At 37.1% G+C, this 24,857-nt stretch overlaps 1 protein-coding gene across 3 annotated transcripts in view; it reads right to left on the bottom strand.

Moving 5' to 3' along the window:
• The window catches only part of TAF1B (TATA-box binding protein associated factor, RNA polymerase I subunit B), a 59,729-nt gene continuing 34,872 nt past the window's right edge, over positions 1-24,857 (bottom strand). For 2 of the 3 annotated variants that reach the window (XM_025045724.1, XM_015588256.2), the window contains exons 4-10: positions 19,456-19,603; positions 15,675-15,852; positions 15,047-15,093; positions 12,400-12,490; positions 8,648-8,718; positions 7,902-8,124; positions 1-471 (exon numbers count right to left, since the gene is read on the bottom strand). In XM_025045724.1, coding sequence (XP_024901492.1) covers positions 270-471; positions 7,902-8,124; positions 8,648-8,718; positions 12,400-12,490; positions 15,047-15,093; positions 15,675-15,852; positions 19,456-19,603 — 960 coding nt within the window. In that variant the 3' untranslated portion in view covers positions 1-269. The remainder of the gene's footprint in view (positions 472-7,901; positions 8,125-8,647; positions 8,719-12,399; positions 12,491-15,046; positions 15,094-15,674; positions 15,853-19,455; positions 19,604-24,857) is intronic. The other variant, XM_006910227.3, reaches the window with a different exon arrangement.

Here is a 24,857-nt window from a genome sequence, read left to right as displayed (position 1 = left end):
TTTCTGGAAACCATTCATATAACATTGTTGTTTTAATTTTCTCAAAGAAAATTCAGAATTTAAAAAATAAATTCAAAGCTCAGTTTTTAAATATACATATCTATAAGCACATTGATACATACACGGAATATATGTACGAATGCCTATGTATGGATGGATATATATGCAAAAAATCCTATTTTCCACAATTCTCTGGAATATTGTATTACAATTTGACATTACTGTCACTATTAAAATATTTTCTCAAGAAAGCTTCTGTTTTACTTTTCTCATTTTCTTACTTTCCTGGATCTTGAAGATTTCTTTTTTGTTTTACTGTATTTTGTTTTAAAAAGTCTCTTTTCAATTAAGCTCACTTCTTCATGGAGAAAGGAGGTCTTTATTCTTAGCAGGAAGGAGAAGAGATTTAGTATAAACTGATAACTCAGAGAAAAATTTGATTCTTCATAGGTTGTCACATGTTTACAGTAGCTAGAAGGGAAAGAAAAAAGAAAACGTTCTTTTTAAATGGCCATTTGGAAATGTATGCATTTAGCCCTTAAATGTCTCCCAAACAAATATATACGTTTAGGCTTAAAATAGTAATCTGAGCTGAAAGGAAACTTAGAACAATTTGGTAAAACTCCTTAATTTTACAATTTTACAAAGGAAAAATAATTAGCGCTGCCCAGGGTCACCATGCAAGGGACACATAGGTGAAACCTTGAAGTTCTGCCACTCTGGTGGGTCCCCACTTCTTAGCATGATAAAGACAAACAAAAGCACACACAGAGAGCTTCTGTACATATTTTTAAAACAAACAAAAGGAAACAAATAACCCCAACTCCCACCAAAATAAGACACCAGACTTGCTAATATAGCTTGCAAACCGGTAGGAATTATAGATGGAAGAGTTTACAAAGTAATTTCACTTACTTCAAAGTAGTAGAACCTGAATCTGATCAAATCTCTAACTACCACCAAATCTTTAATTCTAATTACCAATCTCTAACTCTAACTCTACCAAGGTATAGGCAATCTAAGGGACAGAGGAACATGTTAGATGGTTCAGGGGCCTATGATGCCATTTATATGGCATGGAAAATTGCACAGAACATATGACCTAGATTACTCAACAAGTAAATTGCAAGGAGTAAAAAGGAGATAAAGGAGGAATTTACAAACTAAAACACTTAAGGGATATCTCAGCCACTTGCAATGTATGGACCTCATTTGGATTCTGAGTTATTTTAAAAAGTATATGAAAATTGGGAAAATCAAAACAGTTACTGCATGTTTGATGATATTAAGGATTCCTATTAGTTTTTTATGTCTGGTTACTGGTATTATGGTTTTGCTTTAAAAAACATTTTGATGTTTGGAATTTGCTTCCACATAATCTGAGGATGTGGGTAGAGGGCTGAGTTGGGGCATGGATGAGGCAAGTCTAGCCTTGCCTTGTTGACAATTGTTGAAGCTGAGTGACGAGCACAGGGGTTCATTCTACTGTTCTATTTTTGAATATACTTGAAAATTTCCATAATAAGAAGTTTAAAAAACAAGTAAGCAACATACAGAGAATACAAACTTTTAGATATTATGATTTATGTAACATACATGGTCCTAAATTCCTGAATGTTTATAATCACACTACAAAACTCTGCCACCTATCAGTTGTGACTATAGATAATTACTCTTGGTTCTCTCATCTACAAAACAGGAAAAAATAACAGTACCTACATCACAGGATGGACAAAAGGATTAAGTGTGAAATATATTAAGCACTTAACTCAATGGCTGGCACACAGTAAGGGCTCAAAAATGTTAATTTCTCTCACATGCCTTTAAAATTGATTTATTTTCACTTAAAATCTTAAAGCTATTTTAATAATATACAATAAAGCCAATACCCTGCTATGTTCAGTAGTAGAAATTTAGAAGTCTCAATGGTTTGTTCATTGATTGATTTTTTTTTTTAGTATTTATTTTAAATAGTTTTTATTTTTAAGTTATAGCTAACATTCAATATTATTTTACATTAGTTCAAGTGTACAGCACTGTAGTTAAGACACTTATATAGTTTACAAAGTGATCCCCCCGACAGGTCTAGTAACCACCTGGCACTATACATAGTTATTACATTATTATTGACTATATTCCTTATGGTATACTTTACACCCCTGTAACTACTTTGTAACTACCAATCTGTACTTCTTAATCCCTTCACCTTTTTTACCAGCCCCTCAACCCCCTTCCCATTTGACAACCATCATTTTGTTCTCTGTATCTATGAGTCTTTTCCTATTTCGTTCGTTCATTTATTTTGTTCTTTAGATTCCACATATAAGTGAGATCATATGGTATTTGTCTTTCTCTGTCTGACTTATCTCATTTAGCACAATATTCTCTAGGCCTATCCGTGTTGTCGCAAATGGTAAGATTTCATTTTTTTATGGTCGAGTAATATTCCAGTGTATATATGTGCCACGTCTTTATACAATAATCTACTGCTGTGCACTTAGGTTGCTCCCATACTTTGGCTATTGTAAAAAACACTGCAAAAAACACAGAAGGGCACATATCTTTTCAAATTAGTGCTTTGGATTTCTTCAGATAAATACCCAGAAGTGGAATTACTGGGTCACAAGGTAGTTCTACATTTACTATTTTGAGGAGCCTCCATACTGTTTTCTGTAGCAGCTGCACCACCTTGCAATCCCGCCAACAGTGCACGCGGGTTCTCTTTTCTCCACATCCGTGCTAACACGTGTCGTTTTCTGATTTATTAATGATAGCCATTTTGACAGGTGTGAGGTGATACCTCATTGTGATTTTAATTTCCATTTCTCTGATGATTAGTGACATTGAGCATCTTTTCATCTTTTCGTATGTCTTCTATGGAGAAATGTCTATTCAGTTCCTCTGCCCATTTTTTAAATTGGACTTTTTTTTTGGTGTTAAGTTGTATGAGTTCTGTATAAATTTTGGATATTGACCCCTTATCAGATGTATCATTGGCAAATACCTTCTCCCAACCAATAGGTTGTCTTTTTTTGTTGTTGATGAATTCCTTTGCTGTACAAAAACATTTTAGTTTGATTTAGTCCCATTTATTTATTTTTTCTTTTATTTCTCTTGCCTGAGAAGATATATCAGAAAAATATATTACCAAGAACAATGTCAGAGAGTTTACTGCCTATGTTTTCTTTTAGGAGTTTTATGGTTTTAGGTCTTACATTTAAGTCTTTAATCCATTTTGGGTTCGTTCTTGTATATAGTGTAAGAAGGTGATCTAGGTTCATCTTTCAGCATGTATCTGTCCAGGTTTCTCACCACCACTTACTGAAAAGACTGTCTTTACCCCACAGTATATTCTTGCTCCTTCGTCAAAGATTAACTTACCATGTAGGCATGGGCTCTCTATTCTGTTCCATTGACCTGTTTTTATGCCAGTGCCTTGCCGTTTTGATTACTATAGCCTAGTAGTATAGTTTGATATCAGGTAGTATGATGTCTCCAACTCTGTTCTTCTTTCTCAAAATTGCTGTGGCTATTCGGAATCTTTTGTGGTTCCATATAAATTTTAGAATTATTTGTTCTAGTTCTTTGAAAAATGCCATTGGTAGTTTGATAAGGATTGCATTAAATCTATAGATTGCTTTGGGTAGTATGGACATTTTAATGATGTTAATTCTTCTTATCTATGAGCATAGTATATGCTTCCATTTATTTGTATCTTCTTCAATTTCTTTTTTTTTCAATGTCTTATAATTTTCCGAGTCCAGGTCTTTTACAACATTGGTTAAATTTATCCCTAAGTATTTTTTTGATGTAATTGTAAATGGGATTGTTTTCTTAATTTCTCATTCTGATAGTTCATTATTGGTGTATAAAAATGCAACTGATTTCTGAATGTTAATTTTGCATCTTTACAGAACTCATTTATCAGTTCTAATAGTTTGTTTTTGTTTTTGTTTTTGTAGAATCTTTAGGGTTCTCTATATATAGTTCATGTCATCTGCAAATAATGACAATTTACCTCTTCCTTTCCGATTTGGATGCCTTTTACTTCTTTTTCTTTTCTGACTGCTGTCCCTAGGACTTCTAATTCTATGTAGAATAAAAGTGGTGTAAGTGGACATTCTTTTCTTGTTCCTGATCTTAAGGAAAATGATTTTAGCTATCTCTCATTGAGTATGATGTTAGCCGTGGGTTTGTCATATATGGCCTTTATTATGTTCCAGTATGTTCCCTCTATTCCTACTTTGCTGAGAGTTTTTATCAGAAATGGATGTTGGATTTTGTCAAATATTCTTTCTGCCTCTACTGATATGATCATATACTTTTTGTCCTTCATTTCATTTATGTGGTGTATCATGTTAACAGATTTGTGAATATTGAACCAACCTTGCATCTCAGGAGTAAATCTCACTTGATTATGGTATATAATGCATTGCTGGATTTGGTTTGCTAATATTTTGTTGAGGATTTTTATATCTATGTTCATCAGGGATATTGGCCTATAATTTTATTTTTTTTTGTAATGTCTTTGGTTTTTGACTCAGGGTAATGCTGGCCTCATAAAATAAACTTGGAAGCCTTCCCTCTTCTTGAATTTTTTGGAATAGTAGGAGAAGGATAGGTGTTAATTCTTTGAATGTTTGGTAAAATTCACCTGTAAAGCCATCCAGCCAAGGATTTTTTGTTGGGAGTTTTTTTGATTACTGATTTGATTTCATTAGTAGTAACTGGTCTGTTCAGATTTTCTGTTTCTTCTTGATTCAGTCTTGGAAGATTGTATGTTTCTAGAAATTTATCCATTTTTTCCAGATTGTTTAATTTGCTGGCATTTAACTGTGTGTAGTATTCTCTTATAATCCTTTGTATTTCTTTGGTGCCAGTTGTCATGTCTCAGTTCTGATTGTTCATTGATTAATTTAATAGAAATAAAATATAAGTAATTTTATTTACAGGAATTCTTACAAATGTGGTGGGCTATTGCTTTTCTTTTCTAATTTTTAATTTCAGCTGTTTTCAGTTACAAATAAATCTTAAAAAATTCAAATCAAACCTTTGTGGGACACCCTAAGCCCCTCCATTTTATGTGGAAGACAACTTGAAAAACCCTGGCTCTGCCTCTTCTTGTGGGAGGACAAATGAACTGCCTGCTCTTCTCAGGGAGGACAGGGGTGGACACTCCACTCGCCGGTGCCCATGACAGGTCTCTGGACCCAGCTGATTGTCAGCAACTGGCCAATTCATTCACAAAGGGGGACTTCTACGAATGTGAGGACTATTAAGGGTGTTCAGATTCCTCAATCAAGATCCTGAGCTCTGCTCAGATAAAAGGGATAAACAACCTTCCACATCTGAAGTGCTCTTGCAGCCTTTCTCTGGTTAGTTCTCAAGGCCTGAGTGTTCGCGCGATTATTTTACAGGACATTTGTCTCTTTGAACCCCCAGAAAAGAGTCCTTCTGTGTAACAAAATTATATAGCTGAAGACCTGCTCTCTTAAGTATCAAAACATTTCATTTTGACCATTTTGGATGGAAATCTTAAAAACTGAGTTAAAATTTTTGGTTACCTTAGAGCATATCCAATATAATTTTTTTGCTTTCACAATTATATTATTACAAGTCTACTTTTATTGTGAAATTTTAGAAAACACAGTAAGAAAAACAAAATCAAAGAGAATGTATGCAGCATTCTGGGACACAGTCAGGCTTATTTACGTGAAGCTGTTAATTACGTGTCATGAATGAACTTCAGACTGCTATAATTTCCGTTCTTTTCTCTGCTTTTGATTCTGATGCTGGCTCCTCTATTGTTTGTCAACTGGATGTCATTTATGTTTGCTGTCTAAATACCTCTCAGCAGAACACTTCTCAGTCTCCTTCTTACTGTGTTTCTTTTGATGCTTAGGAATCTGAAAATGAGACAACTCAGCCTGACAGAAACACGCCTGAAGGCAGAGTAAGCAGGCTCTGAGTGAGGGGCTAAGGGGCTTCCTGAGGAAGGTGCATAGCTTTAGTCACAGACTCTGTGACATTTTTATTGGTTGGCTGAAGCCGTTTTTGCTTACTCTTTGGTTCTAGGCCATGGTCTAAATAGGCAAGGCTGACAGATGATTTTAGTACATGAACTCCTGGTATAAGTGACACTTTGTATATTTTAGTTTTTAGCTGCCTAGTTCATGCAGAGAAAACGATCTCGACTGTTTCATCTCTGACTATCCCCAGGTCTATTTATAATTAAATATCTTGCATTACAGTATTAACTCTTTGAAGTACACCCAAAAATCCACTGACTATGCCTCTTGAAAGACATAAAGATGTAAGCTGCCCGCTAACTCAGCCAGAAGCAACTCTGCAGGCCGCCGAGGCAGAGAGCGCCAGCGCGGCACGTCCGCCCCTCACCGCGTGGGCGCCCCTCACCGGCCTTGACCGCACCCTTTTCTCTTCCTCCAACGAAATCCTAAAGTCTGAAAAAGCCGTTGCCCTGACCACTGCTCCTCGTAAGTGGAGATGACCCTGGGCTTGGGTTGCGACCTTTCACTGTTGCTGCTGTAAGACGGTGCCACTCCTTAACCACTCCAGACACTGCTACACATTTTTTGAGCAGTTAATTTGAATACAGATAACTTCATTTTATCATCTTGGTCTTATTATCTTGATACTCAACTCAGGAAGTGAAACTCTTCGACAGAAAATTAGTTTGTTTAAAATAGTAATAATGGCCAAAGTTATCATTTAGTGAGCATCTGTGACAGACAAAGAGTATCTCATTTAGCTCCCCTAAGAACCCTGCGTTCCAGCTGCCGCTTTCCATTCAGTCACTCCACAAACAGTTGCTGAGCATCTAGGACCTGCTCTAGCCTCCGGGACTTTTCATTAAGACAGAGGCCCAGCTAAAGGACCTTATATTCTAGTTTGGGGGGACAGACAAATACGCAAAATAAATACATAATACTATAATATATTCAATAGTGACAAAAGCTATAAGAAAAAAGAAAACGGGCAAGGCAGATAGTAAAGGATGGGGGGGGTGTGTGCGCGGGGGAGGGCTGGTGCTGCTTAAACAGGGTAGTTAAGAAAGGCCTCTCTGAGGAAGAGAAATTTGAACAAAATCTGAGAGAGGTGAGCCGTGTAAATACACGGAGGAAGAGCCGTCCGAGCTGGAGGCACGGGTGGGCGAAGGCCTGTGTGGGGAGTGACCTCAGCAAGTTCCAGGAGCAGAGAACTGCGTGAAGCGGGCAGTGAGCACAGGAGCGGGGCAGCAGGAGAGGTCAGAGACTTAGCAGGGGCTTGCAGGCTCCCTCGGGCCTTTCGACTTTACTCTGAGGAAGACGGCAGCCACCGGAGGTGCTGAGAGTATGAGGAAGCTCAGTATCACGGCCTTGCTTCTGCGATCGGGCAGCGGAGCTGTGCGCACACGAGCAAGCAGGAGAGCTGCGTCCCCGTCCGAGCAGCCAGACTCCCCAGCACCGCCTCTAACCCGCTGTGGGAAACTGCCTTACAGACAATTTCCATGTCACTATGGGAATGAGATCAGGGAAAAAAGACCTTTCACAATGGCAAAAGTCTTTATAATCTGAAACTTTTTCCCCAGGTTTATTGAGATATGTAAGTCTAAGGTGTACAAGGTGATGATTTGATACATGCATAGACTGTGAAAGGACTATCACAATAAGGTTGGTTAACAGCTCCATCCCTAAAACTCTTAAACCACCCTCAATGCGTAATTCTGATTTTCTTGATTATAAGCTCACCATCTTCTATTTCCGACAACCTACCTGGCTCTCATTATAGCCAACTCCTTTAAATTACATGTGACTTTTTAAAATTAGAAAAAGATACGACTTCAGGCCAAACTAGAGGTTGTATCATGTTTTTATCCTTTCATTTCTAAAAGCACCACATACCTTTTACAGAATTTCTGTGTACTAAGCCAATATAGTGAATTCTTGGTAGTCAGTGACTGGCCTTTCTTCGTCAGGATTCCCTGGAGGCTGTGTCCATGGAAACAAGTTCTATCTGTGTCTTCTTCAGTCCAGTTGAACTGAAAACTTGAGGGGTTTTTTTTTTCAACAGTTGGTGTTGAATCAATTAGCGTGCTAAATTGTTTTTGTAGATTTACCACCATTTCTGGAAATGGAGGAAAAAAGAAAAGGAATAAAATAAAAACTAACGTTAAATCACAAGTTAAGTCTGTAGTTTACCTGACAGTAACGCATCAATGTTGGTTTCTTAGTACGACAAACGCACCGTGGTAATAAAAGAGGGTAACATTAGGGAAACGCACTGGATGAGGGCTGAGGGGAAGGAACTACTTTAAAAAGGTTAAAATGGTCATTTTGTTATGTATATTTTACCACAATTTAAAAAAACGAATAAGATCACGTAAAGGGAATTCTCCAAACAAAGCATTCTGAAAGTCACAGGAACACAGGACTTCAGATTTTGAGGGGAACTTAAGCTCTGTTTGGTATAGCGGCGTGCTTCTAAAATGGATTCCTATGGAGGCTCCTTATAGTGGATACGTCTTTGGCTGTGCCCTGGAACACTTGTTAAAGAAAAAATTACTTATGCTTCACTTTTCAAGTCAAAGTATTCAGCTCTTCTCCAACTCTGCTGCTGCCTGGCGTTAACAGGAGGAAACGCAACTTACCTCTTCTTTTGTACGCCACTGACCTGTCGATGGAGGAGTGGTAGAGTGGCTTTTCGCTCTTCCACACGAACCTGCACAGGGTAAAACAACAGCTGGAGCGGGATGGAGAAGAAAGGGACCTAAATACATTTCAGAGAAGTGTCTCTGGAGCAATGTCTGAAATGCCTGATATTCAGTGTAAAAGCTCTGGCTTCGGAGGACCCATTGGCATATGTCTACAGAGCTTATGTCCTAGAAGTAGGTAGCACTAAAGGAGAGAACAAAGCGACAGAATGATGTGCTCCTCCCAAGAGCCTCCCAGCTGCCATGAGCCCCCGAAGAAGCTGTTAATTATACGAAACACCGGAGGCATGGCTTCCCACACGTGAGGTTCCCCTGCTGGCTGTTCTCATGCAGTGAAGGCGCCTAAGAAACAAACGACGGGTTCAATCGCCCTCGTGCTGAGGAGTAAGCTGGCGGTTCTTCTGACACTGGTAAGCCACACAAAGTGAACAGTAAGGGCCAGACTTCCGTCATTTAATGCCTGGAGTCAATCCTGTCCCTGGTGGGAATGAGAAGGAACGGTCTGGATGCCAGCATGACGCAGTCCTAACGGTCGCATGCTGACCTGACCTACCGTCACCCGGGGAAGGCCCGGCAGGGAGGCGCCGCTGTGGAATGGAGACCCACGACAGACACAAGACATCGCCTCCTGAGCAAAACCCAAGAGTCATGTGGGCCCCTTCCAGACTGCGGATGGCCGGCCGAGAGTCAGGCTAGAGGGAAGCGACACGTCCCATCTCTACTTCGTTGAATTTTGCAAGCAGACGGCTGCTCTGGGACAAAGATCACGCTTCATGTTCACTTTGAGTCTCGTTCTCACTAACTCTGAGTTTCCTGAAGTGGGCGATTTTCATAATATGCAGTAAAAAATGAGAACTGCCTTCTTTTTGACCCCAGGCCACGTTCTTATTCTGAGAGGCAGTGTGGCAAGAAGAAGAGGACTGAACCAGAGGACCTGGGTCCACCCACCCCCGCCCCCATCAGAAGACACGGAAGGGTTACCAGAAGATTATGTGTAAACTAAACTTCAGCGAGCCACACCACATCTAAAATCTATCAGAAAGCTCGCCATTTACCCCTATGGCAAACAAGTTTGTGATTATTTCAGATTTCTGTTGTTGCTGTTTTCTTAAATAATAAGAGTAACAACATTCTCAAGGTAAAAAATTGCAAATAACAAAGAAGTTCCCTAAACACTCTTATTCCCATCTCTGGATAAACCCTTGTGAATGCCTAATCTAGATAGATTTTCTTATGCATTTATAATAAATGCCTAAGCAAGTAGGTGTATAGTCAACGAGGTATTGTTATTACTTCTTTGGGCTCATATGCTCAGAAAATGGGAAAGACAATCTAAAATAACAATACTCTGTTTATACTCCTTCTTCAACATTTAATTTACTCTGCTTACCTCTCCCCCAAACTACAAAAGCTACAAAAAACAGAGACATAGCACAAAGTCCTAATGTTTCCTACGGGAAACCACAGAGCCCGGCATCTAGTCTACACGATTTGTCTGTTTCAGCCTGCCCCACCCCCACTGTTAAAAGCTAAGGTGTAATTTACATAGTCGATTCAGCCTGTTCAGTGCAGTTCCGCTAGCTTTTACACACGCCATCACGTAGTCACACTGTGATTACTATATAGAACACCTCCATCACTCCAAAGATCTCTCAGGCCTCTTGACAGTCAACCCTTCTCCAAACCCCCAGATCTTGGATCTCAGGCAACTGCTGATCTGCTTTTCTGGCCTTATAGTTTAGCCTTCTCCAGGATGTCAGATAAATGGAATCATATTGCATGTAACCTTTTGAGTCTTTCGTGGAGCATAATGCATTTAAGATTCACACACAGTGTTGGATGTATAAGAATTTTGTTCCTTTTTATCGCTGAATACCACTCCAGTGTACAGATATATTAGTTTGTTTATCCATTCACCAGCTGAAGGGCATTTGGGTTGTTGCTAGTTTGGGGCCATTGTGAATTAAGCCACAATAAACATTCGTATGTAGATTTTTGTATAAGCTTGTTTTCATTCTGGGTAAATATCTAGAAGTGAAAACTACTAGGTAGTATAATAAGTGTACGTTAACTTTATTAGAAACGGCCAAATTTTCCACAGTGGCTGCACCACTTTGTACTCCCACATTTGGTATGGTCAGTGTTTTGTTTGTTCTGGTTTTTAGCCATTTGCATCGTGGTTTTAATTCGCATTTCCCTTCTAACAATGTTGAGCATCCCTTCATGTGCCATCCATACATCTTGGGTGAAGTATCTGTTTGAATCTTTTGTCCAGTTAAAAAACTGGGTTGTTTTCTTATTGTATGAGGATTCTTTATATAGTCTAGATATAAATCTTTATCAGATATGTGATTTGCACATATTGTCTCCCAGCCTGTGGCTTCCCATTCTCTTAATAGTGTCTTTTGAAGAGCAGCAGTTCACCTTTCTGATGACATCCAGTTTATCTTTTTCCTTTTCTGGATCATGCTTTAATAATTTTCATCTGACACCATGGAAGATGATGTCGAGAAGAATATAGAGAAAAATTAGAAATTTATGTCAACAGTGGGGGTGGGGCAGGCTGAAACAGACAAAGTAATCGGCATGCACAGGGGCTCTGCGCCCAAACACCAGTCAGTAGTGATCGACATACGCTACTGTGCTTAGCCCAAAGCATCTACTCTATGGAATGGGATCCTGGTAATGGATCTCCTGGACAATCTCTTCCCTGGGGCCAGTGACTTCCAGGAAAATAGCCACTGAGACCCAATGGCTAAAGAGACACTTGTTCTCAGACAAGGAAGAGGAAGAACTTATTCTTCTCTGGGTATCAGGGTAAGCTCACCTCTCAGCCCTTCTTCTTTACCCTTGTCCATCAAACATGAATAGTGAGAAACTGTCACTCCTCTCCCCTGTAAGGCAAGGGCCCTCCTCCCCACTGCGCTTTATTCATCCGTTAGTCTGTTTCTCTATTTAAAAGCTCTCTTAAATTAAGAAGAAATAACCTAGTTCTACCTGTGAAAATAAAAATTAAGTTCTTAGAGTATAAAGTGGGCATAATCATTCCTACATATAAGGAAACTAGAACTGAATGAATTATCATTTAACTTGAGGAACCTTGGTTTTTCTCAAAGGATATAAATGATTTGATCAAATGAGTATTACTGTAAATTTACATAAATTACAGAGATACTGACTTTTATTTCAAAGTCTCCAAATTTTAAAAATAGATATGAAACTGTTCAAATTAGAGATCAATAGAAACGTACTCTATATTAAATAAGATATCATATCTTTAAAAATTTATGAGCCAACTAGATTTCAGTGCACTGAGACTCAGAGGTTAAGTAACTTGCCCATGGTCACATAGCTAGTCTGCAGTGCAATCAGGATTCAAACCCAGCATGAAATCTCCGCTCTTTCCATTCTACAATAATGGACCTACGTCAGAATGAGAGTTCAAAGTCAGACGCTGAGACTGAACTGAATACAATCTCTTCCTGCTTTCCTTTGTTCTGGTTTCTTATAGGAACCTTTATTTTGGGACAACATTCCAATTAAAGAAAAAGTTAATTAGGGAACTAATATTTCTAGGAAAAATGTCACCAGGTTGATGAGTCTATACTGATGAAACTTCAGTTTTCAAATGTAAAGTAACAGACTTGAAAATAAAGAAGGTGAATCTAAAACTTGAAGAGATAACATACTTTGCCCTGGCTTCCTCCCATTTTTGTTTTTTCTCATCGAAAGATTTCTTCATAACTTGATACCATTTTCTGAAATCGAACCATGGCTTATCTGAAAAAAATGAAATCCATGATTATTAACCAAATAAGTTACATTATAATAATATACACTGTTCATCTGAATCTTCATTCATTGACGTAGCTAAACATTTACATAATAGCCCTTGGAAATTATGGATGGAATCACCGTCTCTGTACTCTAATATGACTCCTGAGCAATCAGTCTCTCCTTCCCCTGAGTTTCTACTGAGATCATAGCCCTAACTAGATTATACAGAAACCATCTTTTTATATGCCTGTTTTTCCTAGATTTAACTATTACCTCCTTAAGAACAGAAGACATATTTTGTTTGTCACTACACAATCACACCTCTTCCTCCCAACCCAACACCCAGCACAGTGCCTGGCACATATGTTCCGATATGACTGAGAATACATGGATTAAAAAACAAATGATTAATAAGTGTGTGAAATGGTACTATAGTAGCTGAATCCAGACTTCCAGTTTCGTCAGCTCCTGTTCCTGTTCTTCCTAATCCTAATCCAAATCTGAAGTTCCTAAGAGTAAGTAAGAAAGTGGATTGCACTGGACAGTTGGTGTGAGTGAGTGTGTGCTCAAGATGTCAAGGTTGGCGAGATAACAGATTTGGATGTAGTCAAGTACAGTCACTCCTCACTCCTCTATTCACTCTATGTGGGGACGGGACAAGAAGAAAAGATAAAATGAAGTGAAAGGTAAAAAAATATATATAGTGTGAGGAAGTCAGAAAAAAGGAAGGCTGATGGAAGGAAGATATTAGATATTCTCTAATGAAGAGTCTCCTTCAGTGTCTAGTTAAACATATTTGCAAGTGGCCAAAATAATCATCACTTAATCCAATACGGTCCTGTAGGCCACACACCTACAGAGAGGCAGCTACCACAGAGCTGTGTGTATAGAGGGAAATCATCATAATCAGTGGGACACAAGGTCTGGGACCTTAAGTTAGGTTATAAGTCTGTCACCAATGATGCGGGGAGGTGGGAGGGTGGGCGGCAGGGAACAACCACCCTTGCCCCGCTGACAGCACAGATTTATTTTGAGGATCAAAGGGAGATAATATGTCAAAGTGCTCTGTTTACTCGAAATATCGACAGAGTCCACAATGGCCCTTTAGCATGAGAAGGGACATCAGAAGACATCTTGTTCAACCTTTTGCTCTGTGGAGCCAACATGAAGCAACGTAACGTATAGAAGGAAGTATTTTGCACACAGCCGGAAAGAATACACACTGGTCGCTGCCATTAAATGCAAGTTCCCCAAACCAATGAATATATATGTGGAATAAAAAAAAAAGTCAAATTCAAAGAAAAAGAGAGTAGAAATGTGGTTGCCGGGGCTGGAGCTGGGGGAAATAGGGAGAGGCTGGTAAAAGGGTACCAAATTTCGGCTACATGATGGATAAGCTCTGAGGATCTCATGTAAAACATGGTGACTATAATTGGTAATACCGTATTGTATAATTGAAATAAGAGAGTAGAACTAAAATGTTTTCACAAAAAAAAAAAGTGGTGGATGTGTTAATTAACTGGATAGGAGGAATCCTTTTACAATGTATATGCATATCAAATCATTGCAATGTATACTTTAAATATCTTATAATTTGATATGGTGGTTATTTCTCAGTAAAGCTGAACATTATATAAAAAGGACAATGAACGTAAATCCTACTGAGAACATTATGAAACGAATTGAATTTAAGAATTCATGTATTTATCAAACTTTACTGAGTTGCTCTGAGGCCAGTCACTATGTTAGGCACTTAGAAATACATTACAAAAAAAAAGTAAGAAGCATTTGAGATCTTGCTTCCTGGCAAGTCATCAGTTTTGACTTAAACAAACTCATAAAAATCCTCTAAAAAAAAAGTAAGAAAGACATGGCCCCTCTCTCTAGAAGCCCACAATCTACCTATCTGTCTATCATTTATGTAGAACTTACCTTATGCCACATATTCCTCTAACACTTACAAACACTGACCATCTAAGTATGACACACATACTTAGTCCCCTAGTTGTAATGCAACGTGCTAAACATCTAACAGAAGTGTGGGCAGGAGGAGTCCTGGCAGGAGTGATTAGTTCTGATTCAGAAAAAGGTGAAGTAGGGAGCGGGTGTGAAGAGAAGGTAGAAGAACGTGTTTATGTTGCATCTTGAAGAATGAGGATGGATTTGCCAGGGACTGAGGAGTTCAGGGGTAGGAAGGGAAGGGCACTTCAGGCAGAAGGACAGGTGTGAGCAAAGGTTGAAGGCATTAAAGCAGATGGCGCGGTCACAGAAATGCCCGTAAGGTCATGGCCTAGTACAGCTAGTGAGCAGAAGCTGGGATAAAAAGCAAGCTGGCCTTTACACGCAGTAGGAAGTCACTGGACTTTTTAGTAACCTAGAGATATAATTAGATAGCTACATAAAAAAATAATCCTGGTACCAAAAAAAAAAAAAAACCAATTTCTCTATATATACATTTATATGTATACTTGCAGGTTCTCAAAGTTTTTTCTCTACATTTATCGCATCTTTTAATCCATTGTTTACACTTTGAATTTGATTGCTAAAAAAATTAAGTACCTTCTTTGTTCTCTTCATTATGTTTCTCAGCAATAGTGGACAGAGACCTGGAGATACCAACAAACAAGTCAAGTTGTTTAGGAATCACTTATTTGAAGACAGTTAAATTCTGAATTCTTCTGAAAAAGTACATAACAGCGCTTGAAACCGATGTCAACTTTAACGGAGAAGCAGTCGTTGAAACAGGGGAGGGGGCACTGCACGCACTGCCACCCTTTGCTGGCATCTGGGAGCGGCAGCATTTTAAGATTCCTTCACTTTCCAAAATAATCTTGGAGACACATAGTGCCGGGAGCCTAAAAGCATACAGGCATACAGATGAAGTGCCAAATGATTCTTTAGGATTTAGGTATGATGATTTAAGACTCAGGAATCAGTGGAACAATGAGAAACATGTCTATCTAAAAAATAGAAATAAAGCATGATACAGACAACTTACTAAGGTAGAAGGAAACCTCTGACAACTAGCTGAATCAAAATATTACGTAAGAAGTAATTGTTGCTATTAGTCAATGTTCTCTAACAGCTCAGAGTCCATTTTCTACTGAGATAACATATGGAGTCCTACACTCTGAATAATTAGGTAAAAACAATAGTTTTCTTCCTCATCAAATTGACATACACTTACCATTCTAAATTGTCATCCAGTAAAAAGAGCAGTTTCAATACTACTACGATGACAGCTACAGCTTGTACGTCATATTTAACAGTTTTTGCCATTTTAGCTACAGGATCAAATGTCAGAAAATCTACTTCTCCGATTCCTGCCATTTTTACCACCTGGCAGGTGAAACTGTGCATTTCATCTGTTGAAGGAAAAAAAAAACAGTAACACATGAATTAAATCTGAGAACACTTGTACGGTACCGGCAGCCGTCTTCGCTTAGCCCCCTTCTGGACGCTACAGCAAAGAGTTTACTTCTTTGCTCCCTCTTAAACTTGAGGGCAGACTCAGTCTTGTTTTATATGTCTTCCTAAGTGCAGCAATCTGCACATCGTTGGTGCAACCTACGGTTTATGGTGAAGAATGAGTAAAAAATAAAACTAATTTATGTTTAAGTAAAAAAATTCCAGTGATTAAAAATTGTTTTGTTTCACAGAGAAACAGAACATATATAACAATGATAATTTAATATGCATCTAAGTAGTTTTATATGTCTACCAAATTCTAATAGCTAAAGTTTTCACCAGGCTTTTATTTGTTCTTTCAAAAAATGTTTATTTAGCAACTACGATGTTCTGAGTATTGGAGATAAAACAGAGCCCTCTCTTTGAGAAGCTTGCTTTTTAGTAATATGTACATATTTGAATGCAATGTGATCAGGGCTATGACAAAGATAAGATGGTGCTTTGGGGAAATGCAGATAGTTCAAGATAAGGCTTTGGTGTTACCTGTGGAGACATGGGCAGGGCCAGATCATGAAGGTCTTTGTGTGATAGAGAATTTGGGCTTATTGTTACTGACTATTTCAACTTACAGATTCCATATGAATTATTCATGGGCTTCATTCAGGTACAAAATGATTAGGAAATACAAAATTAAGCTCAAATCAACAAGCATTTATTGAATGCCTACTATGTAAAACACACTGTGCTATAATGAAGAAAACCAGAAAAATAAACAATAGCTAGGACTCTTACCTTCAGACACATATACTTATAACATGAAAAAAAAATTAATTTTAAAATACGTTCATTAAAATTTTACATATTACCTGTACAGAGTTATAGAGGTTATAGTCTCTTCTAATTTAAAAGCTGACATTATTATAAAGAATGGCATTTATTGAAACTTGTCTCCTATATTTCTTTTAAAATTAATATCCTGAACTGCTTCTCTTACACCAAAAGTATGGAATAATAAAAAGTCAAATGGAAGAAATTATGAGAGAGGAAGTGGGCATAGCAGAGAAAAACTAAAGGGTACAGAATCCTGAACCAGAGCACAACGTGGAAAGACCAGCTTTGAGATGTGAAGACTCGGCTGCGGGTATGCTCTCTGCCAGCTACCAGTTAGGTGTGTCCTGAGCCCGGCTAGTCTCAGCTGTAAATGAGAACACCCACCTGCCCTCCCTTCCCACCTTCACGAATGAGGTCATATAAGTGAAAGCACTGTGGAAATGCTAAAGTTCCCCACAAATTATATATATGTGTGACAGCCGCCAGAAGTTCTGCCAGGCGCGTTTGTTTGTCCCAGGATGAGGAACAATACTAGAAAATGTACTTGGAGCTCATTCAAAGCCATCAGAGTCAGTGCTTACTCAGTAAGGGTGTGTGCGACACGCTTGCTGAAACCTTTCTATACAGTTCCAGAGACCACGTGGTCACACGAAAAGGCTCCGGGCAGGGGCCATTTGTTGCCACAGCATACTTAAAACTACTTTCGGCTTTCTGGGAACCCTAAAACCTCTCTATGTAAATGTGCCAAGTACACAGGTCTCTTCGACTAGCGGCACCACTGAACTGATGGTACTGTGGAGAGTACATCCATACATGTGAAATGGAGACGTCCTGGAGGCCTTATATCTTATGGGTGGTTAGCAAAGCAATGATACATTTTAGAATCTAAATCCTAAGGTGCAAGGACTATCACATCTTAATTTGTAGATCTATTCTGTTTATTGTTTTTCCCCTACTATTAAGTAATACAAACTCAACATAGGACATTTATAAGATACATAAAGGTAGGAGAAAGGAAGAAATGCATTACCATAACTTACAAATAAGTTAGTATTTTAATATTTTGGTATATTTACTTCTAATTTTTTTTAATATTTCATTTTATGTAGCTATGGTTATAATATATATAATTTTGTAATGTGGCTTATTTCATTGTTTATTATAACATAAACATTTTCCATGCTTTTCTGAGCTCTTCACAAATATGATTTTAAAAGCTGCATAATGTTCCACTGAATATATACACCACTGTTTACCTAACCACAAACTTTCTGTTGGATATTTGAGTTGTTTTTGATTTTTCGGTATTATAAATAAGGAAGTCAATAACATTTATGTATAACTTTTTATATTTCAAATTACTTCTATTGAACAGTTTGTGAGAAATGAAATTTCTCTATCTTGATTCTTTATAATACTGTCTCCAAAAAGGCACTTAATAAACTTCACATGATAGGAATGTCTCTCTGCACATTACAATGGATTTAAATCTACTTGTTACTCTCAGGAAGAGTTAGGTGAGAATCACTGCTAAACTTCACGCACTGGCCAGAAAATACTGCCCCACACACCCATGTCCAATTGAGCTGCACGCTTGCCATAACCCAGCTATGTCACTTATATTTTAGTAACATCTGCTATTTCTTCCACACCTGGAATTCCCTTAATGAGTTCAAGATTTTGAAGTACATGAGAGAACCCAGGAACTTTCCATATTTTGAAAGAACCATCAAAGAAGTAAATTTTAAAAAAGCAAAATCCAAAACGGTAATTCTGGAATCTTACTCAAATAGTGATTTTTGAAATCTCAATGAAACACCTACATTCCTTAGCTTAATAAGTAATATATTTGAAAAGTTTATATTATTTCTATTCCTTTAAAAATACTGTAAAATTATAGACTTAATATTTATATTCATGTATATATCACTACATATTTATATTTATTTAAAATTTTACTATATTTATGGTTTTATATATTGTTTTTCTCGTGTACCTATTTTCCTTTTCTATTAAAAATATACTCAATCACATTTTTGACATTGCTTAAGCAATAGTATAGTCACACCATGTTTGCATTTTCTCTTAAAAATGAAAGTCCTGAACTTCTCACATTTCTAGTTTAGCAAGAAATTCAGGAATGGATTCCATCGGCAGATTCTATCGGGTTACCTACGTCTTGGTATATTGTGAACAAGGCCTAGCAAAGCTCTTCCCAGTCTGTTTCATCGCCTTAAAAGAGTTCGCTGGGATGTGAACAGACTTTGAGCTCCATTTGTTTTAGGAACTGGAAATAGCATTATGTTACCAAACAATAAAACTGTTACCATAAATTAGCTTATAAGATTTTTAAAAATTAGAATTCATTATGTAATAACCATCCTTTGTATGACTGAAGAAGTGCTGCTTTCATGGGGGGTGGGCACCCAGGTCATTGGTAATGCGCTGGGACATCTGTTACTTGCTCTCAGCAAACTTACTGTAAAAACCAAATATTATTCTCTCAAGCATATTCCTCACATCAAAATAGGACTCTTTATTTATGAACAGTGCCCTTTAAACCACTTTAAGTGGTCGGAAAGATTTTAAGAAAGGATTCTGACATTAAGCTTCACGTTCTATGGACCCTGTCGGCTGGCTCTACTGGTCTGTGATTTGAGAGGATTCTTCTATATTTCACTCATTACGATTCTAGTAGTAGAAGCTTCCTCATCAAATACCGCACTCACCGGGGAGATTGACTTCCATCAAGTATTTCATACACAAGATGTCTGGATGAAGATAGCAGTCTTCAGTTATATCTGGGAAACGAGGCAAATCTAAAAATGTGGCAACTTCAATCATTTTTTTATAGATATCCTCGTAGTCAGGCCAAGACTGAAAGAAAAGCAAGATAGTCAAAGAAGCAACTTTTACAACATAAATTCTTAAAAAATATTTCTGATTTTAAAAGTAATATGTATTCATTGACTAAAATTGGGGATGTGGAGAAAAGCATGACTACCCATAAATTCCTAATATCCTAATTTAGCACTTTTAAACAGTAATAACATTAAATTTAAAAGCCACTAAAATTCTATTTGGCTCATAAAACTCTACTGGCCTTGCCCATGATATAGCAAAATCGTTACTTCTTGCCAGTCATAGAAGAACGGGGGGAAGGGATAAAGCTTTGACCCAAATGGAGTTACAGTGTTGTCATAACTGCTCTCACGCAGGCACCTTCTTTTTAATCTTCAAATTCACAGCTAACAAATTTAGCTCATTGTTACATTCATGTGCTTCTATGTGGGAGATAACACCAGGGTTTAAGTCCAATAGTTAAAAATCCACAGTTCGACTTCATATTAAACTCTCCCATACAATAACATAAGATTCTCTTATAGAATTCAGGAAAATCTATAAGCTAATACCATTAAATTAATTCTGCTTACTTTAAGATTACCCCTGTAGTTTACTGGGTATGCTACTTATATTTTTACAATTTATAAACATTTGTGATATTAATACTACATATAATTTTTCCCCATTTACTCATCTGTTCACATAGAAATACAGAATGTAGAGTCTATTCTATGCAAGGTACTTTGGGAAATACAAAGATGAATAAAACAATCCCGTCAAGGAATGTATAATCTCGAAAGGGAGATAAGGTATGCAAAAATGACTACAGTACAAGATAGAAAGCTATCAAATACCACGGTAAGGTTAAAAAAAAAAAAGCTATGGGATTTCAGAAAACGTAACATTTCTGATATGGTAGAGCCCTGTTCGATTTGCATACAAATATTCTGGAAACCTGTTTGGCAATATTTTAAGCTCGAGCGTTTGCACATTCTATGACAAAGCAATTCTACTCCTAGCTACATATACCCAGGAAAAAAATGTGCATGCATGTCCACAAAACCCATGTACTAGAATTTACATAACAACACTTTGTAAAAGCCCCAAGCTGGAAACTCCAAATGCCATTGACGATAGGACAGACAGGTAAATTCTGATACAGTCTCACAATGGAACACTATACAGCAAAGAAATGAATGCTCTACAAGCAACAATATGAATGAATCTTCAAAACATAATGTTAAAAGAAGCCAGATGCAAAGAGAATGATTTGATGTATATAAAGTATAAAACTCAGCAACTCAGCACCAAGCTTCTGTACGGTCGGAAGTCAGGACAGTGACTACTCTTGGTGTAGGGGAGGAAACGACTGGAAGTGAGCAAAAGGGTAGAGCTTCTGGGCTGCTCAGAATGTTGATTCTCCATCGGGGGCTGGTTCAGTCTGTGGAAATTCATCAAGCTATGTACATCTGTGATATGTTCACTTTTCTGTATGTGCAGTCTACTTCAATAAAAAGTTTTTAAAAAGTGGGAAGAGATAGAATATAGAAATAGAGAGATTGCCAGTTAAGTGAACTATTTTGTGTAACAGAATCACTTCATATATGGCCTTGTAAGAGAAATATTCTAATTGGCAAATTCACAGTGGGAAAGACCTTAGGATAGGTGAGTGTGGTCCAACTTTCCAAATCCCTAGCAGGCAGGTGTCTGGCCCTTCTTGTACATTCCAGTGATTGGGACGCAATGCCTTCCCGGAAGGTGGTCGATTCCATTTTTAATGGGTCTAGTCATTTAAAAGTTCTTCCTTATTCTAAGTGAAAATCTGCTGCCCAATTTGAGTTTAGTCAATTAACCCCCCAAGTTGTTTTTAAAAATATTGCTGTTAAGTCATGTCTTGCCCATCTTCTAAATGTATGAATGTGGAAGCCAACTGAAGAAATGAATATTTCTGTTAAATTTTACTTTGTTAAATTCAGCTCATATGCAATTTCAAAGCACAAAGGAATGCTTTATAATGGTACAGGGGTATGCTTACAGAAAACAATCATACTATTAATTTTATAACTGTGCCTGATTTTACTTTGTTCAAAGCTATAATCTTTGTATAATATTTATTGTGATACCACTATTTCAATATCTAAACTCTTTTGAGTTTTATATTATATTATTAATACACGATTGTCCATAACTGAAGAATACAAGGAAATTTTTGTCAATTCAAAGTAGCAAGGTAGCCTTTTAAGTTTTTTTAATGTTGATATAGTCATTCTACTTGTATAGTAAAATACTATTAATTGTATTCTATTTTGTGAATTGAAAAGAGAAAAAGGGAAACCACAAATTCTCAGTGACCTGTGCAAGAAGGTGTCTTCTTTTTTCTTTATAAAATTCATCCAATTAGACCTCTGCTTCATTTTATACAGAATTTGAAGCCTATTTTCAGCTTAAGACAATTTTAACGTCACTGACAAGATTTATGGCAACTCTAATCATTTAAAATAATGCAGGTAGGAGATGCGATTAAGTGCTTTTATCTGCAAACAAAACAAACACTGGAGCAGTGAATGTGGCCTTAGAAAAATAACCATCTCAAAAAAGTGATTTAATGGATGACAAGTTCATGAGGGGTAATTGTAAGGTTATTAATGAATAGGAATCCAGTAGGCTAACACGGTTTAACATATTTTCAAAATGTCCATGCTAAAAGTTGGTATATCGAATTAAGTATCTTGTGATAAATAGGTCACCATACTTTCACATATGAACAGAGGATAAAATAATTACTAATAATACAAATCTACATATTTATATTATAGTTTACAATTGATTCTAGATTATCCTAATCTCTCTCCAGTATGGTAGATTTCACTTCAAAAAATTTCATTTATTTTTAAACAGACTTTTTCTTTTTGAATAATACTGAAAACATTTTTTTGAGCTGAGTAAAAGGTTTTTCATATCATTCTACTTATTTTTTATTTATTTATTTTTTTACCAGTCTTCTATTGTTGTTATACATTTAGGTTGTTTCTAACTTTCATACTAGTATAAGTAATGCCATGATGAATATCATGATGAAATGTTTAGTAATATTGAATTTGACTAAAAGTAATACATGATCATTATAAAAATTATGAAATATAAAATGTATAATAAAGACAAAAAAAACTGCTCACAATTTAGAGAAAGCCACTATTAGCATCTTGGTGGACATCTCTTTTAGCCGTTTTCGGCGTATCCATATTTATAACACTGGGATTTAAATCCGACAGCCTCTTGACACCTCTGCTTGGATCTCTCTCAGGTGTGTCAAACTTACATATTCCAAACTGAATTCTTCATCTTCCGCACTCCCCAGTCAGTGCTCCTTACCCAGCAATCACCCTTGACGGCTCCCTTTTCTCGCACACCACATCTACTCAATTATGTAGACTGCTTGGTCCACCTCGAAGGTGGGCCTCATGCTGCTTGTTCTCATCACCTCCACTGCTACTGTCCTACTCGACCCGCCTGCACCCCAGACCTGGGGCCACCAGCCTCCTGATATCCCCAGATCTGCTTTTGCCTTTGCAACTAGTAGCAAGAGTGCAAATCTGATTTGTCACCCTTCTAGTAAAATCTAATAGTTTACACTGCTCTTAGGCTAAGCTCCTGTCTGCCTGAAAACCTTTGTAAGTTGATTTAGGTATATATGGTTTTGTTTCCTACATTTTCACCTAACATTAGATTTTGTGAGCATTTTTTTAATGTCATGAGATAGCCTTTTAAAACATCATTTAAAGTGACTGGAAAATATCCCCCTCTATGAATCCATCATTTCCTTATTATGGATATCTGTTAGATATACATTATATGCATACATGTTAAGCAGCTATTAAAAGTGTTTTCACAGCTGTTCTATGACTTAGGAAAATACTCACAGTACAATATTGAGTTTAAAAAAAGTATATATTCTTCAATCTGAAGTTTGCAAATATGTTGATGTACATTAAAAAAGACAATAAAAAATACCAAATATTAATGGCATCCAGGAGAAACTGGATTGTGGATGATTTTAATTTCCTTCTTTATAGATTTGATTATTTTCTACATTCCTCTTAATCATTCTAAATATATTACTTTCATAATAAGAAAAAAATAAAAATTCAAAAACGTATTACAGAGGTATAAAAAATTAAACAGAATTACCGCAGGATCCAGCAATTGTACTTCTGGGCATAAGCCCAAAAGAACTGAAAGCACGGACGCAAACGGACATTCGTACACCCACGTTCGTAGCAGCGTTATTCACAACAGCCCAAAGGTAGAAACACCCCAAATGTCTATGAATGAATGAACACATGTGATCTAGCCATACAAGAGAATATTTTCAGCCTTCAAAAGGAATGAAATTTGACACACGCTACAACATGAATGAACCTTAAAGACATTATGCTATGTGAAATAAGCCAGATACAAAAGAACAAATATTGTAAATTCTATTTAAATGAGGTACTAGCACAGCCAAATTCACAGAGACAGAACGTAGACTAGTGGATCTCAGGGGCTGGGGGACAGGGGCAATGGGGAGTTAGTGTTTTTTGGGTACCAAGTTTTGGTTGGGAAAGATGAAAAAGGGCTGGAGACGGATGGTGGTCATGGTGGTCATGGTTGCACAATGTGAATGTACTTAATTCTACTGAACTGTACAGTTAAAAATGTTTTAAATGGTAAATTTTATGTCTATTTTACCACAATTTTAAGAATTAAAAAAAACCTAAATAACATCTAAAGAAAAAATAACTGAACATATTAGAGATGTCATAATTAGAATAATGAAGCTGAAGATTTAAAAAAGTCAACATATATAAAATCTACTTTCAAAATCTGTGCTACTTGCTAATATCTATCTTTAACTTATATAAAATATCTTAGCAACAGAAACGTATTTGGGAGGGGCGGAATTATTAAACTCTAACTAATAAATATATAACACAGGATATGGCAGTGCCTTTCCTAGTAGACAAAATATACTGAGTAAAAAGGAAATATAATATCTGCCGAATCTCTTGCTCAGGGCCTCTCTGTCCGGAGATAATGCTTGATTAACATGTAATGGTTTTAGCAAGGCTGAGAGAGATCTTCTTAGAGTCTCAAATGAGGTAAGAGTTATAGCTGGACATCACTATTGCCCTCCATTTCTGTTCAGGGGTGTCATCAAAAGGATCAGAATTCTACCTGCTGCTTCCAACATCACTTGACATGTGGCCCAACAGCCTCTACACGGCTTGGCTATAGAGTAACCTCC

This window comes from Pteropus alecto, unplaced genomic scaffold (genome assembly GCF_000325575.1).
Source record: "Pteropus alecto unplaced genomic scaffold, ASM32557v1 scaffold61, whole genome shotgun sequence".
NCBI lineage: Eukaryota > Metazoa > Chordata > Mammalia > Chiroptera > Pteropodidae > Pteropus > Pteropus alecto.
This window is presented reverse-complemented; position numbering and strand designations above follow the sequence as displayed.